At 44.8% G+C, this 18,125-nt stretch overlaps 1 protein-coding gene across 1 annotated transcript in view; it reads right to left on the minus strand.

Annotated features, from left to right (window-relative positions):
* LOC144827301 (chloride channel protein C-like) overlaps positions 1-16,377 on the minus strand; it is a 602,170-nt gene extending 585,793 nt beyond the window's left edge. Inside the window, exon 1 of the mRNA XM_078685669.1 lies at positions 16,106-16,377. Coding sequence (XP_078541795.1) covers positions 16,106-16,347 — 242 coding nt within the window. The 5' untranslated portion in view covers positions 16,348-16,377. The remainder of the gene's footprint in view (positions 1-16,105) is intronic.
* Positions 16,378-18,125: the final 1,748 nt, after the last annotated feature.

Consider the following 18,125-nt stretch of genomic DNA (forward strand, 5'->3'; position numbering starts at 1 on the left):
AGGAATTTCAGTTTGTTGTGGAATACATTCAGGGGTGGAAAAACGTCCAAGCAGATTGCCTTTCAAGGTTATCTCTAGACTGGCGTAACTTGTATGACTCAGATCTCTCTTCGGATGTTGACGACATGGCTGTGGCTTCTGTTGAGGATGCTGTTTTCGTTGGGGAAGGTGTTTTCTCCAGTGATGAATGGAAAAAAGAGATGGCATGTGACCACACTCTTCAAGAAGTTATCAAACTGATCAAATCAGGTTCTAGGCGTGAAAGTACTCTTTCAGTCTCAGTTAGGCCCTATGTCAAAATTTTGGATGAACTTTCTTTCATCAGCAATGACATTTTACTCAAAGGGGAGCAGTTTATACCTCCTTTTGGTCTCAGGAACAAGCTGTTGGCCTTAGCACACGAGGGCTACATGGGACAGACACTCACTCAATGCCGTATAAGGAACCATTTTTGGTGGCCTGGTATTGATTCGCAGGTTGTAGATTGGGTTGAGCATTGTACAATGTGCAAGAAAGGTGAAAAGCGGCTGAAGATTGGCCCTAAGTCAAAATCTGATACACACATACAGTGTCCTGATTTACCGTGGCATACTATCTGCCTTGACTTCATTGGTCCTATGGGGGAACTCAATGAGAAAGATAGGTTCGCCATAGTTGTTGTGGATGTTTTTTCAAAATGGTTGGTCGTGAATTTTACTAATGACATCACTACTGAAAGCACTATAAGATTTTTAGGAAACTTATTTAAAGATGAGGGTTTACCGTCTATCATTATTACTGACAATGGTACTCAACTCGTCTCTAAGCATATGCACATTTTCTTGAAAGAATGTGGCATTTCACACCACCGTACTTCCTTATATAATCCCCAAGGCAACGCTGTGTGTGAAAGGGCCAACAAAGTGATGAAGGGCATAATTCAAATGGCTTCAGATGGTGGGGGTATTGTTAGGAAAATGGTCAACGAAATGTTGTGGGCCTATCGAACAACTCCCTCATCTAATGGAAAATCCTCTTTCCAGTTGATGAGAGGACGTGATCCAGGTTCAAAGTTGGTACCTGCATGGATGAGACGAGTTGTTGGTTTGCAGAATGCACAGAATGTTGTTTCCTTACCTCGCACTACACCCTTCTTATTTGGGTATCTTGTCGAGGTCAAAAGTGGAAGGGTACAAAGGGGTCTCTCGAAGTTCAAAATTCCTTTCAAGGTAAAGAAAGTTCTCAATCACTGTGTTATTCTTAACAACGGTGAATGTTGGAATTTTAGAAGGGTGGCTCTCTATGAAAGAGTGAAGCCTGTGCCTGTTAACAATGTTCTTCCTTCCTCTTCATTGGATGGGGTCCCACACATTTCTCAAAATCTGTTACCTACTACCACCAGTGGTTATTTGCTAGCTTCCAATATTCCTGTAGAGTCGTTTCCCCACAATGATATTTCAAGTTCAGGGGGTGGTGCTGCTCTTGTTCCAGGTGTTTCTGTCCAGAGTAACATTGACAGTGATTTTTCTTCACAGAATGATTTATTGCTTAGACGTCCTGTTAGGTCTCGTCGACCACCTACTTATCTACAGGATTTTCTTCATTAATGTTGCTGTTTGTTTATTTTCTCTGGTTTTTTTTTCTCCTTTTGATTTGTTTTTAGAAAAAGAGAGGGAGAAGATGTGTATTATATTAATAGTTGGCTAAGTTACCTTTCTAGTCTTTATGGAATACATCTCCTGTGTATTCTGTGTTCTGTACTGGTTTATGCTCTGTATTCTATTCTGTGGCAGTTGACTGGTAGCTGCTGCAGTGTTGTGTTCGCTCTTGCTTTACTCTACATCTTGAATAAAGAAGTATCTGAATTCTACCTACGTTTCTAATGGAATCTATTTACTACAACTTACTCACATTTTTAAAAGTTCTGCTAATGTGTGCTTAACACTGGCCTACATCGTGTAGATGTGGAGGGCTGAGCAGCACGAGAGTAGTGACTCGGCTCTGGGTCTATGTATGCCAAGAAGGGTACAGTACAGGGATAGACCAGTACTGTGTGGTATATGTGGGATTAGTGAATGTGCTGAGTGTATGTATGCATGTAGGAAGCACATTATATGAGAGATGTAGTTTTGTGCAGTGCGTGCGCAAGTAAAGCATATGCTGGGTGAATGTGAGCTTGAGTGAAGTACAATACATGAAGGGTGAAGTGTTGTGCAGCACACATGGTGAGTGTGTGAGCTGTCAGAGTGTGGGTTTGCATATAGCACACCCTAGTACAATGCAGAAAAAGAAATGTACTGCGCAGTACTCCCTAGATTTTTATATGCACTCCAAAACTGTCCATTCCCTATAGCCGACAATTATTTTATCACCATTGAAGGGGAACTCTGTATCTTGTTATGGGACGGGAAGGCACCCTGCATCGCCATCCAGAAGCTAAAGAAGGGGTGGTATGACGGATGGATTGTCTTTCCAGATCTATGCCTCTACTACTGGGCCTCACAGCTGGTGGCCATTAATCACTTGATTTATGGATCCCCTACAAACCCATCTTTCCACCTAGAACAATACCAAACAGGCTGGGTAAGGGTATTTAGGTGATCTCTACAGCAAGGTCCGAAAGGGCCGATACTTAGGGCCTATGGCACAAACAGTGGCCACGTGGCACAAGGCCACTAAGCGCCTGGGATGGGCGAATAAATTCACAAAAGCCACACCATCGTGATCATCTCAGCGGTTAGGATCCCTTTGCTTCCACGCAGGATTTGATAAGTGGGATACCATTGGCATAACTAGTAATGGGGTCTTGGTCAGCAAGAGGAAACTTCTAACATTTAAAGAATTACAAACTAAATATGCTCTCGCACAAGGAGAAGTCTTTCGATATTTGCAGATCAGACATTCTCTTCTCACCAACGTTCCAGACCTGACCTCCTTGCCAAACTCTTCCCCCCTGGAGAACCGCTTGCTAACTGAACCGCTTTTGACAAAAGCAATCTCCTGTACCTACCGTAAACTCTGCAATAATTTACCCGACTCCTTCCAAACTCTTTGAGACCGCTGGCAAACATACTTAGGGCCAATAGAAGACAAAGGTTGGCAAACAGCACTAATGTCCCCCAGGGAAACAGCGATAAATCACGGCTTCCGCATCATACAACTAAAAATACTCCATAGGTCCTATCTCTCCGGAGTACTACTGGCCAAAACAGATAGCCGTGCAGATGTGATGTGCCTTAGGGGATGCGGCCAAACAGTATTTTTACCATATCCTATGGAAATGCCCCACTATACGTCCTTTATGGGACAGAGCAACCAAAAAAATGAGCGACGCACTAGGTAAACACTTTCAAGTATCGCCACGACTGGGGATCCTAAATATATGGGAGGCCACTGACCTGACAGACATAGAACAGCAATGGGTGGCACTGGGGTACCTGTTGGTAAAGCGGGCTATAGCAATGCTTTGGGGATCCAACAAACGACCATTGACGGTAGGGTGGGTGGCTGAGATTGATAGGTGCATGATTGCGGAGAAGGAGGTTTATAAACAACGGGGCTGCCTTAAGAAGAGGTACAAAAAATGGGGGGGAGCGGGGGTGGAATGCTCTTAGGTGGGAAATCTGCACTTCTCCAACAGAGAATATGGCGATGAGGAGAAATCGAAACAGTGATCTTCCACTTCATTAAATATCTGTAGTATGTGAACACTGATGTACTATAATTACGAAAATTGGGCTGAAATGTAATACTGTAATGATGACTCAGTGCTTTAGCTTTAAAAAATTGTTTTACAAACAAAAAAAGTACTGCGCAGTGCACGCAGACTGAATGTGTGTGCTGAATATATGGGTGTTTATAGTGGCACAATGCATGGAGGCAACAGTTCTGGAGAGTATGTGTGCTGTGTTACTACACTGAGTGCAGGTGTGTCTGCAATGGTACATTAGAAGGAGGTGCCTGGGTTCAATTTTGAGACGCCCAGGCCTGCCTGATGACGACATGAGTGGTAGAGGAATGCTCCCAGACAGACTTGTATATTGCTGCATTACAGTGAGCTGGGTGGGACAGGAGACATTGTTTACCAGGCATCCATTTCAACATGGTACTATTACATCGTGGTTTTCACTATGCAAGTCGTTACATCGACTTGCACTGGAGGTCACCAAAGACTAAGGAATAGTGTAAATTACTGTTTCAAACACCTTCCCTACTGTATGTAGACTGGAGTTGGAATAGTAATTCACACTATTCCTAAGTCCAGTGCCCCTCCAGCGCAAGTCGATGCAACGACTTGCGTTGTGAAAACCGTGATCTAACAGACCGCGTTGAAATGGCCTTCATTGTATCGTCATACATCCGGGTGGGACACACACTGGAGGAAAGGAGGAAGAGACTCCCCTCTTACACTTCAAAAGGTTGCTCTGTGATTCAGTAATAGATCACAAGGAATTAGCCTGGACACATCTCAGGAAGGAGATGAGGTTGGTAAGGGAATCATAACAAGTAGAGCTTGGAGCCCAGGATTAACCTTGTGATTCACTGAACACTGTGGTAGATATCCATTCTATTCCATTCAATTCACTGATTTTATATAGCGCATGGTTACCCAATGGGCTTCCACATGCTGTCATTGCTAGTTAGAGTACACAGAATGAGACATACAGGTGTGAACTCTGGTCACTCTCATGAACTGTGTTGTGGGTCTGTCAACATCAGAACGTTCGTGCTATGAGAGAAACTTTCAAGATGAAAGAAGAAAAGGAAAAAAGTACACTTTAAAAGAAGCAGAACCTCAACATAAAACTTCAAAGACTCAGGCTCTAAATCACATTTGGCTTCTGGAAAAGGACTTTAAGAAGGGGAGGTTGAGACTCCAAAAGGGGTCATTTGCCAGGCAGCCTAACAGGTTGTGTGAGAAGGGGAAGCACTGCAAGACTTCTGCTTGTGACTAGGATTGGGGCAAAGTCCTGCTAGTCTCCCTGCTGGGTGAGGGGGCGTCACCCAGGAAACCAAAACCACCTGCCCTGGAGCCTGGAGAACCAGTGCCTATCTGCTTGCCAAGACCAGTGTGCCCTAGGAGGAAGAGGAGAGCATTGGAGGGAGGGAGGTCCAGTGGGAAGCACTACCGAGAGGACTTCCTGAGCGAGATGTGAGGGAACGACTGGGCACTGATCGGGTCATTGCCTAAGTCCAGGAGCAGTCCTGCGACCACAGTATGCCAGCTAGGCCGCCGTGATCTGAGCCATGTTGCAAATGTCAAGTGTGAAGCACCAGGCCCATAAGGCTTTACTGAGGTGACCTCATATTCCAGGAGGGGGCACTGTTGAACTGTTCGTTGCCACAAATGTCAAGACTTAATCAGCAACCCTGGATATCAGGAAGAGCCTTTGTTGTGAGGGCGAGCATTGTGGAGAAGTCTGAACCTCATGGAGAGTATGGCAGCAATCCTGTATGCCAGAAAGGGCTACTGGTACTCAATTTCAAGTTAGGGTTGTTACCTGGACGAATGATTGTAGTTGTGACTGATGGTTCAAGTCTACACACCAAGACATGCAGCTGAATGATTCCCCGGGGACCGTGATGGACCCTGCCTGAGACGTCACACCCTCACTGGGCTCCAGTCGGGAGCTTGAGGGTTGAACCCTCCCCCCTCCTCAAGGGGAAACATGACATACCTCATCTTCAAAGAGTGGTAGCAGCTCTTGAGGGAGATAGCATGTACCTGGTAGGTGCTGCCATCTGTGCCTCGGGCAGCCCAACTTTGCTGAACAGGATCTGGACTTATGAGCGCACGCGGAGAGGGCACTTGCTGCACCGCTGAACGTTTCCATACGTCTAGAGAAGGTAAGACTAGAATTAGGCCTGTTGGGCATAGGGGGAAACGCTGCTAAAGGTTCTGCAGCACCATAGACACTTTTGATTAATTACTGAAAAGTCAAAGGGATACTCTTGAGTACAGCCTATTAGCGAGCTATCCCTGGATGTGGCCACCAGTGAATGGGTAATAAAACCGAACACATTATAAGGAAAAGGGTGGGACAGGTATTTGCTTGGCCCGACCTCAAGGGGATTGTGTTATTGCTTGTGAATGTCATTATTCCTTTAAATGTGTATTATTAGCAATAAAATACTTCTTTTTCTTATAAAGTAAGTAATGGATTGGACATTGATTTATTGTTCAGACTGTCTGCAGTTAGGAGTCCTATTGTTCCATTTTATTGCGTGCCCTTTGTATAAACAGTAAAGCCTGTTGTACACTTTTCTTCCCAAATGAGAGTTGTACATCAAATTCCTGTGGTATTGTCACCTATAAATTATGCTCTCTAGTAAGACTCATTACCTTATTGCTGTAGCTATAGGGCAAAATATCCATCCCAAAACAAGCCTGTCTAAGGGAGCAGGTATAGGTTTTGAAGTTTAAATCAATGGTGCAAGTATTATTAATCCGTTTTCATCTTCATTTGTTGAAAATTGTGTCATCTCACCTTACCCTGTCCATTCCTCTGCCTGCTTAAACACCACAGACCACTGATCATCACCGCGTACGGAGAAGGCAACTAGTCGCACAACAACCGACTGGCTTATATACATTTGTCACTAGTCAAAGTACTGAAAACCTTGCTCTACTGAAACCGTCCCAGTCTTTGCTAAATGACTAAGCAAAATGTGTTAACTTCAGTTAGTTGGCAAATTTGTCACAAATCCATGGGTTCCAACAGGAAACCCTCTTCTAACTTATCGTAGATCGCACCAAATGAAGACACAGATTCTGCTGGCAATGGCTGCCTTCGTCCTGAAACCTAGAGCGCGCAAATGGGCATCTCTGCCAGCTGCTAGCCAGCTCAAAGAATGCAAAGTATACAGTGCATTCTGAAAGCCTGTATAACAATTTAGTCACTAACACACATTTCTCTTTCAGAAGTGTATTTTTAGATCTGGCTTCTGAGATAGCTTCAGCTGTCTCGCCATACTACGATTTTTAGAAAAAAAAATCATACCTAGTATATATACATAGAGGGGATTTTGGTCGATGGGCTTAATTCATTGGTCTGTCAAATTGTCATTCTTGTTTTACTTCCACCCATCATCACAGCATACAGTATGGATTAATGGGTCAGTCCATTTCTCCCATTATCCCCTTCACTTTGAGTGATTGCACAAAGCATGTACCAAAAAAATTGCTATTTTCTCGTCAGTAACAGTTGTGGTTCAAAGTGTGCTTTTTATTTAAATTATTTTTATGTTAACTCCCTGAACCTAGGGTGCCCAGTTAGATGAGGATTGATTTTCTGTCTCCATTTAAAGCCACAGTTTTAAAGTCTTTAAGTGTCATTGCAACATTGTAGCTCTCTGCAATATGAGTGTTTGGTTAGGTTGTGATGTATTATTGTCTATTTCAAACGCAAAAATAATAATAAAAGGCATGGCTCAACTAAATGGCTTGTATTTAAGAATAAAAAGAACTTCATTAGGGAAACAACCACACCAGCGATCTTTTTAATGTAAAACTTCTATTGCAAGCAAATGGCAGCGGAATTTTAGGTGGCGCCATATTAGATTTTTTTTGTGGCAGGTGCGTGCAATAATGGCCAGACCAATTTTGCCATTGCTTTTTATTCCATTAATTTCTCTCTGCTTTGCCATCAGTGACACATTTCGAATAGAAAGGACTAGCTTAGTTGTGTTAACGAGACTCAGAAGGTACGTCTGTAGGCAAACCATTTGGTTTGGTCATGAAGCCCTCACCCACCAACCTAGTTGGTGGCATGCTTCATCATCGGGCCCACCACAGTGACACCGAATGTGTCCCGGGTGTGCTGCGACTCCAGATTACTGAGGAGCTGGTATGCTTGCTGAGTGTGCAGTGAATAGTGGGTATGAACGTGATGTTTAAAAGCTATGCAGGTGGTCCCAGTTCCTGAGGGTATAAGGAAAATTTTTAATGTCTGGGCCCCTGCTAGCAGATAAAAAGGCTTGCGGACGATGTGGAGTGTATTATGAGCTCCTACGTCCTGTGTGGTCTACATGTTTCAGCCAGGCCTTTTGATAAAACTGGCTTTCCTCAGGACCAATGAGTATGTGTGAGTGAAAAATAAATTATATTAAGTGGTATAGTGTGTGATAAAAAAGGTGTCGCACTCGCTAAGGTGCTGTACGTGTTAGAGGGGGATTCCCTCTGCTTTAACTTGCTACTTGCTGTTAAAGCCTCCTGGGTCACCTGGCAGGGAGAGAAGACCGGTATTTCCGATCAAAGTGCTCCTGCGACCTATCGTCCTGCTCCGGTGTCCCGAGTCAACACCGGAGCAGGACGATAGGTCGCAGGAGCACTTTGATCGGAAATACCGGTCTTCTCTCCCTGCCAGGTGACCCAGGAGGCTTTAACAGCAAGTAGCAAGTTAAAGCAGAGGGAATCCCCCTCTAACACGTACAGCACCTTAGCGAGTGCGACACCTTTTTTATCACACACTATACCACTTAATATAATTTATTTTTCACTCACACATACTCATTGGTCCTGAGGAAAGCCAGTTTTATCAAAAGGCCTGGCTGAAACATGTAGACCACACAGGACGTAGGAGCTCATAATACACTCCACATCGTCCGCAAGCCTTTTTATCTGCTAGCAGGGGCCCAGACATTAAAAATTTTCCTTATACCCTCGGGAACTGGGACCACCTGCATAGCTTTTAAACATCACGTTCATACCCACTATTCACTGCACACTCAGCAAGCATACCAGCTCCTCAGTAATCTGGAGTCGCAGCACACCCGGGACACATTCGTTGTCACTGTGGTGGGCCCGATGATGAAGCATGCCACCAACTAGGTTGGTGGGTGAGGGCTTCATGACCAAACCAAATGGTTTGCCTACAGACGTACCTTCTGAGTCTCGTTAACACAACTAAGCTAGTCCTTTCTTGATATTTCTACATATAACCAGGGGATCCGGACTAGCTTACCTAGTCCTCTCTCTCCATTTTGATTTGCTGACACATTTCGAATAGGCATTCTTTATTCAATAGCACAGACTGCCTTGCAATTCTATTTATATTGTTGGACATAACTGTTTTTTATCCCTCTTAATGTATTTGGCGCAGCATCCCCTATGACATCATACTGTACTGTGATATTCTTTTACTATACAGGTTTGTCTAATGTTTGTGTACGACACAAAATGTGGCCTTATCACTAGTATGAAGCTCTATATTAATGCTACAATACCAGACAACACAATATATAGCTGCAATAGCTCATTGGCAAATAATAATGTAACCATATTAAACGGCTGAAATAGACTTGTGTCCTCCAATTATTATTATTAAAACATTTCTAGATTGCACAATTATGGCCATTTCCCGCCTGAATACTCAGTTACAGGGTGAATAACCAAGTTTGAAGCAACTCCCTGACTCAACTATTGTCAGAAGTGCACCAAAGAGAAGTAGGCTTGCTGTTGCAACAGCAGGAGGTCTGCACTAGAATGCTCTGTCACCCACCTTTGAAAGTTTAGACTGCCACAAAAAAACTTAGTATCAGAGGAACGCAAATAGCGACCAGAGCAATAATAACTGTGCTTGTCCCTAAGGTAGGCTGGACTGACCTGATAGAAGGCCCTGTGGACAATGGACAGAGATTTGAAAAGAATCCTTTTTGGCACAGGAAGCCAATGCAATATTTTTACAGCAGCGGACGTAGAAGAGGCTCATGGAAGAGAAAGAGGCAGACATGCTACACATTTTGAATATGGGAATGGGGCAGGATCAAATAGTCAGGAGAACCAGCGGCGGCTCCTACGCCATGGTCGAGGAGCATCACCCCGCCCCAATGCAGCACCCTCAAAAACCTGAAAAAGAAAACGGGTTTAAAACCTGTTTTATTTTTCTTGTGCCAAGTCTTGGTGGCCGGACCATTCGGCTGACAGTATTGGAGGGGGAGTGGTGGGCACTGTTATCAGTGCACATGGCGTTTGGCCGGCCGTCTCAGGCTGACCAAACCACAATGCACACTGAAGCTTTCTCCAACCCGAGCTGCGTTGCTGGGTTGGAGAGAGCAGGCACAGGGTCCCACTCTGTCTGGGAATGCAAATTCACAGTGCTCAGGCCAATCCTAAAGCTGCTCTCATGCAGTGGAGAGGAGTGGAGCAGAAGAGTGCGATCCTGAAAGGCGGCAGGTAAGTTTTTTATTATTTATTTTATTTATCTCTGCCGCCCACCTCCCCCATCCACCACCCCTGACACTCCCACCCCCCGCCCTGCCTCCTCTCCCTGACACGAGCCGCTCCGGGGGAGAACCTATCATCGAATAATTCCCATAGCTAACCAAATTAAGATGGTGGCCTGAACAATCAATGGTCGGTGAACACTAGGAAGAAGAGGTAATACTTTTCAGGGCATTTTAAGAAGTGAGAAACAGGTGGAAGCCAACCAGTTTACGCGGGTCATCAAAGATAGATTACTAACAAAAATGAACCGCAGAATCCTAACTGCAGACATTCTCATGGAAGGGAAATCAGACTGAGACGGCCAGAAGTCAGTGGGGAGGGCACGAGAGATCTTAGTCATAGCACAACAGAGAACCTCCATCTTATCCTCATTTAACATGAGGGTGTTAGAACTCAATCTGTTAGTAATGTTACGCATTCAGTGATGTAAATTCTCATATGACGCAGGAGCCGCAGAGTCCACTCAGATCACAAACTCAGTGTTGTCAGCATAATTCATGAAGATGACATCCTGATTGCGGAGTAGCAGAGCTAGCAGCCATCAGGTAAATATTAAATGGGGAAGGACTTAGAGTCGAGTTCTGTGGGACACCCTGTTTGGTGCAATGGAGCACAGGATGGAATGATGGAATAGTTCTAGTTCATCATTAAGTATTTTTCTTCCAAAGATTGAGAAGGCAATTCTCTAAGCGACCCACCAGTAACGGCTGCTGCTTTTATTCTATGTGGTGGGGTAGTGTGGGTCAGTGTGGCGGCAGCACTGGGAAAAATAAATAAATATACACTTACCTTCTGCTTCCGGGTCATGCCTCACTGCTCCTCTGTTCCCAGCACTGCAGTTCCATTGAGCACACACTCTCAGCTCACCACGCAATGTCAGAGCTTCTCTCATGTTATTACTACCAGCATGAGAGATGTGCTGGGATTGGGCGGAGCAAGCTAGTTTCACGCTCCAGCAGGGACTGGGTGTCGGTGCTCTTGCGCCCTGCAGGTATTTCCAAGGAATAGCCTGGAGATATCCAAGTGCGCATGTAAATTTGGCCGGCCAAACCAGCATGCGCACTTACAGTGCCCACTACTCCTCCTTCCCCTGCTGTTTGAGCTGCAACCTGATCCTGCCCGCCCCAGACTCGGCGGACTCAGCAAACTCAGCCATGTCAATGAAAAATAAAATGCTAATAAAAGTGTTTTATTATAATTTTATTGTTCATTTTCTGTCTTTAAGTGATGGGGCGATGCTCCTCGCCATAGCAAAGGAGCCGCCCCTGTTGCAAACTATTTTAACAGTCTTGCAAACCCAATTATCTCATATGCACAATTTGGCCCAGAAGATCCTTGGAAGGATCCAAACTGCCAATTGATCCCTGGCCCCTCCCCTTGTGCTCCACACAACCCCCTACCTCCCCCCTCATAGTGACCCCAAATCCCCTCCCGTCCTCTGGAGCCTCAGCTGCATTTGCCCCAGAGTCTCGTCTTTCCCCTTCTTGACACCATGTAGCTGTGCCTAGCTTCTCTACCCCGCCTTGAATTCAGTGTAAGAAAATGTGTCAGTATTACCGCTGTCAGCATTATGAACACTCTGTGAGTTCTTTCAGGAGCTGTTGTACTTCTTCCAACAGAGCACAAAGAATCGATTGACCATTATGCAGAATTGTAATCTTAAAAGAATGGATAAGAGTAGCCTGCGCCCCTGCTTGCCGAAAAGCTGGGAGAAGAGCTTTGAATTAATTTCGTTTGTGAGCTGATTCCACTGTCCTATCAGAGAAGATTTGCATTGTAAATTCATTGTTCACGTCAAATGATTTTTCCTGAATCACCTTCCGTAGCACTTTCTCTTTAATATAAAAAGCCAAAAAGTTTATCAGAAACATGCACAGGAATTTTTTCCAGCACATTTGGTTTGTCCCAGGGGCTTATCTCTGTTGGACGGGGAGGGAGAGAGAGAACAATTCCGGGCACCTTGTGCAGGTAATGCCTGGGGTATTCATTTCGTTGTGAAAGAGCGGGAAGAACTCCATAGGCTTAATGCCCGAAGATGACCTGGTTTGCTTTGTGCCCCAAACTGACAACTGTACACTCAAGCATTCGCAGCTAGTTGCTAAGTCACTTGGAGTACCCTCATTTTCTCTGCTCCCACCAAGGGATAGTCCAGTCACTGTACTCGAGCATTTAAATTCCACCCCATCCCCAACGCTTCCGACAGACTGCTCGCTGTGGTGGGCGCTCTTTTAAATATCTTGCCCCGCAGCTTTGGAATGATCTCCCATTCTCCTTGAGATCTAGCCCCACTCTTTTGGCTTTCAGGAAGGATCTGAAGACCTTCCTCTTCCTGTAATATCTCCGCTTGTTGAGCTACATTTTGTCACTCGTCCGTTTTTCACCCTCTCTGGACTTGCTGAGGCTCTGACAGCGCCGGGACACTCCTCGGAGTAGCCGTGCGCTATAGAAGCACCCCCCTTAACATAACATAACATAACTGCAGCATCTCCCCGTCTATAGCGCCTACATGCCCAGGCATAGGATCATCACCTTTACCATATGCCTCTGCCTCCTGGGAGAGAAGGTCTCATCCCCCCGGGGTCAAAGATACCATCTCAAGTCCAGGTCAGTTTTGCAATGACCTTACTGTCATTTTTTCCAACGTATATGCTTTGGTATTTGGTTAGCCTACCGCTATTGGATTCTTTCAGGCCACTACCAATCATTCTAGTGCGTGTCCCGCTGGGGGTCCCCCTGCTAGTCTTGGTGCCACCTCTCAAGGATTTTGCCGGCATAGTCCCAGTGTCTGTCACCATCTCCTTTGCAGCAGAACGCCCCCCCCACCCCCACCCCCATGGCCCTGGGTGCTCTCTCCCCAACCAGCACTGCGTGTGTATCCACTGTGCATGCTATTACAGCTTACTTTTTCTCTCTGTGTTGATGGTATTTAAGCGCTTGGTATATCTGCTGTCTATACCCATGTGCCAGTACCAAAAAAGTATCAAAGGAGAATATCTTACTTCCAGCGGTCACCATCGTCTCCCGTCTCTGGAATTCACCTGGCTTCCACCCTGACATGCACCGAGTAGTGTAAATTGTCCTGGTGTGCTTATGGGGTCTCTTGGGCTGATCTCCCCTAATTTCGGTCATCAAGGTGGTTTCTGAGAAGCTGAAAATAATGCTCAGAGGGCGTAATTAAGTTTAGACAGTACAAGAGAGATAGTAGCTTGGACCATGTGTGGAAATCCTACGCTGTAGCAGATGTGTTGCAGTATTTTCATAGTAATGAAGCTTCATCTTACTAACTTACCCACTTGGACATTCATTGATAGCTTGGAGTCCATGATAATGCCAAGGTTTCTTACTTCCTGGATTCTTTAGAAGGTGGTCCCAAATATTCAGGCCAGGCGCAGAGTGGGTCATAATTTTTCTAAACGCCACATGAGTATTTCATTCTTGGAAGCATTCAATTTGAGATGGCTCCATGTCATCTACTGATCAACAGTTTGGAGGCAACTGAAGATTTTTGAGTTTCCACTGTCTTTGGGGCTTTCTAGTTGAAGACGTATTTGTGTGTCATATAATATATGTCAAAGTATAATGTGTAGTCCTCGGCCAGCATATAAAAGGCAGAGCGGCTGTTTGAAGCAGCCACTTTATCTTTCACAGTGTAGGCAACACCCAGCCTACACTTCAAAAGGGAAAAAGAAATCTCACTGCAAGTGGTGCAGTGAGTGACAGGGAGAGGATTGGGGGACAGGGGTTTCAACGGACCCCATCCAGAGGACACCGTGGGGGTGAGGGGCGTAATGATCTGTGCCAACTTTTTGTGATGCACAGTCAGGGGGCATCCTGACAGCCTCTTTCCCTCTGTGCCTGAGTTCTTAATATGGTGTGGGTGCAGAGGCAAAGTCTTTCCCTCGTTTGTGTGTGACCATACAACCATGTAAATAAGGGAACATCCTCTTAAGATATCACTGATGCAATATGTTCGCAGGGGCTACTGTATAATAGAAGCACAAGGTCTACAGCACCTTCCGTAATACTACAGTGCCCCAGAGGTACATGCCAGTTGCGCCCTGGGACACCATATGTAATAAAGCCCCTTCTCCAATGTGAGAAAAATAAAACAATAGCCAAAAAGCCATATAGATAAAACTTCTCTGATAATATCACAGTTCACATTAACATTTTAAAAAATCAGTCAAACCACGTTTTGTGCAATGTGAACAAATTATTTATGTTCATATTCAATTTTTTTAGGGATAGTCTAACAGCTATAGCAGCAACATCAACAGAGCACACTTTCCTTACATACAGAACAGGTACTTCACTGGCAACAGCAGTGGAAAATTCCCATTCACACAAAGAAATAGGCATAGTTTTCATGAGTGCAGCAGGTACAATAGCAGCGGGTGCCAAGGGTGTGCCTGATACATTGTATCTTAAATGTGTCTCACCTTTACTACGCAAAACGTGGCCTATTTTCCTATCTGAACCAATTTTGTCAACATAAGTGCTTATTTTCATGAAAACACAAACAGATATTTAATGATAAAAATGTGCCTAGTTAATATTGCTCTGCTACTTTGAGATCCAGATCTACTTGCCATGATAGGAAGAGGAGAAAGAAAATGGAAAAAGAAAGCTTGCTATAAATTGTGTTAGAGAATATAGCTTCACTAAAAAGAGAAACCACATGACAAGCATTCTCATAAACATGGAGCAGGCACTCCCGAAAGGCAGTCTGTGCCCGACTAGTCTAGTTCCAAGGTGGAAATAGAGATGGCCTCTGAAGAGCAAAGAGGAAAATACGTATGGAGGGAGTTTACCTGATATTTTGTCTCATCTAGGAGAATATATTTTTCCAGCTCTTAGTATTCCTGGTACTTCACCTGAAGTGTTATTGTGTCAGGTCCAACAATCTCCTCAAGTGGGCCTTCTGATTCAGCCTTGTGTACTGGAAATCACTTTACAAGTATTGAAGGATCCCGGAGGGATTACTCTGGGCTAGGACTAAGACTAACGAAGATTACCAGTAATTAATCAGGACATTCCTGTTCCTACTGCAAACCCATTGACCTTGCTTTCATGCCCGTTCTAATAGTACTGCAGGTCCATCATGAGTCCAATTGTACCTCACGGACCACCAGACTCACACCTTACTGCCTGATTGAGGCTGCACCACCGGTAATTTAAGCAAATGTATTCCTTATCCAGCACAGGTCAGTTCCATCCAAAAGCAAGACTACTCTCAGATCGGTTTCCACATAAACCTTACTTTATCGCCAGAGTGTGCTAATGTAGCTCATGAAAGACAACTATGCCCAAAGTATTGTCCTTTCTGTAAATTTAAAGAGGAGGTAACGCTTGTAGTTCAAGAAGAACCAGAAAAGTGCCTTGCTGAAGAATTACTTTGAATGTTAGAAGGTAGGGTCCCCAGTCACCACAGGTTTCTGATCATGCACTACTCTTGCCCCATTCTTTTTTTACCTTTCTCAGTTTCATCACCTCTATAACACATCCTTCTCCCTTTCCCCTTAAAAGTGTTCCGAAATTAAGCTGCTACTTTTGCTTCTGATGCTACATAAATCCAAGAAATAAAAACAAAGTAAAACGAATGTAGCCCCTTCCGCGGAATTTTTCAAACTTCTAAGCATTGCAATAAAATACGGTGCTATGAATTGACTCACAAACGCATATCATACATTAGAAAAATAAATCATGGTGTTGCAAATTACTTTTAAGGGATTAAATAAATCATAAACCCATCTCAAAATTCTTTCAGACAAATCTCGCATACGTATAATTAAACAGCCTCATCAAATTCCTAATTAGATGTCATTCCCTTTGGTCCGTGAAAATACGCGGTAATAACAAGAGAAGCTGCGTCATGTACGGTGTGCTGTAGGTGACACCAACCTGCGAGGCGTCTTCTGGAGCCACTTCTTGTAGGCCTCGCTGTGAGGCGGGAGGTAATCCAGGCTCTCGTGGGCCGCCAGGCGCTCGCGCTCCCTGGCACCGCCGCGTGCACGGCGCTCCGCCCCACGGCAGCAGGTGCGCGGGTCCAGGGAGCTGATCAGGTCGGGGCCGTCGCCAGCCAGCAGCATCTCTTCCTCACTTTCAGCCGAGCTTCTCCTCTTCGGGAACAGAGCAGCCATCATGTTGCCCTATCTTTGATGGCGCTGCTCGTTCTTTCGACAGACGAATCTAGACTGCACTGGACAAGCGAGGTTCCCGTGCAATGGCGCACCGTGTTTCGGTTTGTTTTGCCCATAAACAGACCTGGTAAGTTAGTTCCACTCACAACCTGTTAAAACTAGATCATCGTGTTTTCAGGTATATCTACGATCTACGAATGAGGCAAGGCGTATTTGTTTTCGTGTGTGGTTGAAACAGTATAACTGTTGTATAGTCATGTGAATAACACAAATTCGGCATTTCCCTAAAGTAAATAGTTACAACATTTCTATTTAGAATGAAGTAAAAAACATTGTGGCAGTTATGTTAAGGGCAAGGCTATGTTTACAAATGTGTGAAATGGCTGAAGTGTGCCAGATAATATAGCTATATAATATTAACGCATCGCCACGCCTTTGCTCATGGCTTCACACGTGAAATCACAAGTGACATAATACATGACATCACTGATGATATGAGCAGTAAGATCATCGAGACATCATTGAGAGTACAGCACTGCTGTTGACTGGTTCCCAATGTTCAAGTCAGTGGTCGAAGTGGGGGGAAAAATGTAGGGGAACTGTGGGTGGAGAATCAGAGGGCAGAAATAACCAGAGGATTGGGGCAGTGGGCGGAGTCAGAGGTGTGGCCAGAAGGAGCAAAACATACCAATTTTTTGTATTTGTTTTGCATTTCACTGACCAGTTACAGCTCACTACGTTATTTAATTCAAATTGACATTCAAATACATTCACAAATTGGGATACGTATCCAATCACAGAATGTCCCAAATACGCTTCAAAGTGCTATCACAAGCCATTTGTCGCTCAGCCATGCAGCTTCTGACATCAGCGCTTTTCGTCCCCTTTTCCACAAAAGCAGTTCAAAAAATATCCTATTTTGCAAATGTTTTCCACATAATTATGGCTCTGCCATATTTGCTACATAATACATCTGCTGCATTATCTGACGCTTTAAACTAATAAATTGTTTGTAGCTCAAACGGATGAAAAGTTACTAAAAATGTGACTTGTGTTGCTGCGAAGTGAAGGCCCCTTTGCAAACGTTGAGTGGTTACCTTTATCATTGCTACATTTGTATGTTGAACTGGTACTAACGAGTCAAAATATTTGCAGAGACTGTTAGTATTTGTAAAAATGCAAAAATAATAAAGTATCAGGAAATATATCGCATTACGCTGCAGCCTTTTTCTGGCTGCATAATTTAGTTTACACAGCAGCATACTTTTGTCCTCAATTGCTGTATAATTCCAGCGACTTCCAAGCAGGCAGCACATGTTAAAAGTGCTTGTGCGTGAAGAAAGAGACTGTTAAGTTTGTGAACTTATTTTGATGTGCGTGCAAATCCTGCATTGCCGAGCCCTGATGAGTTGCAGCTACTACTGCTGAAACAAGGTCAATAGAGGTACCAATGGGTGCAGGCCCGGACTGGCCGTTGCGGGCACCGGGCAATCCCCCGGTGCGCCGCACTGGTGGGGGCCGGTTTCGGACCCCTAGGGGCAGTTTTTGTTACAGGACCGTTTTTGCAGCATAGCTGCAAAATCGTCCCTATAACAAAATCGGCCGAAAACCGGCCCCGGCAAAGAGCTCGGCGACACCCCCAACCCCCTCTCACGGGGGGCCGGGCGGCCGAGCTCCCGAGCTCATTGCCAGGGCCAGTGTTGGTTCCCAGTCCGGCCCTGAATGGGTGAGGCGGACCGGCATACAGGGTCCTTGGACCTCAGGGACAGAGTCACTGTCAC

Source organism: Lissotriton helveticus, chromosome 4_1 (genome assembly GCF_964261635.1).
Source record: "Lissotriton helveticus chromosome 4_1, aLisHel1.1, whole genome shotgun sequence".
NCBI classification, from domain to species: Eukaryota; Metazoa; Chordata; class Amphibia; order Caudata; family Salamandridae; genus Lissotriton; species Lissotriton helveticus.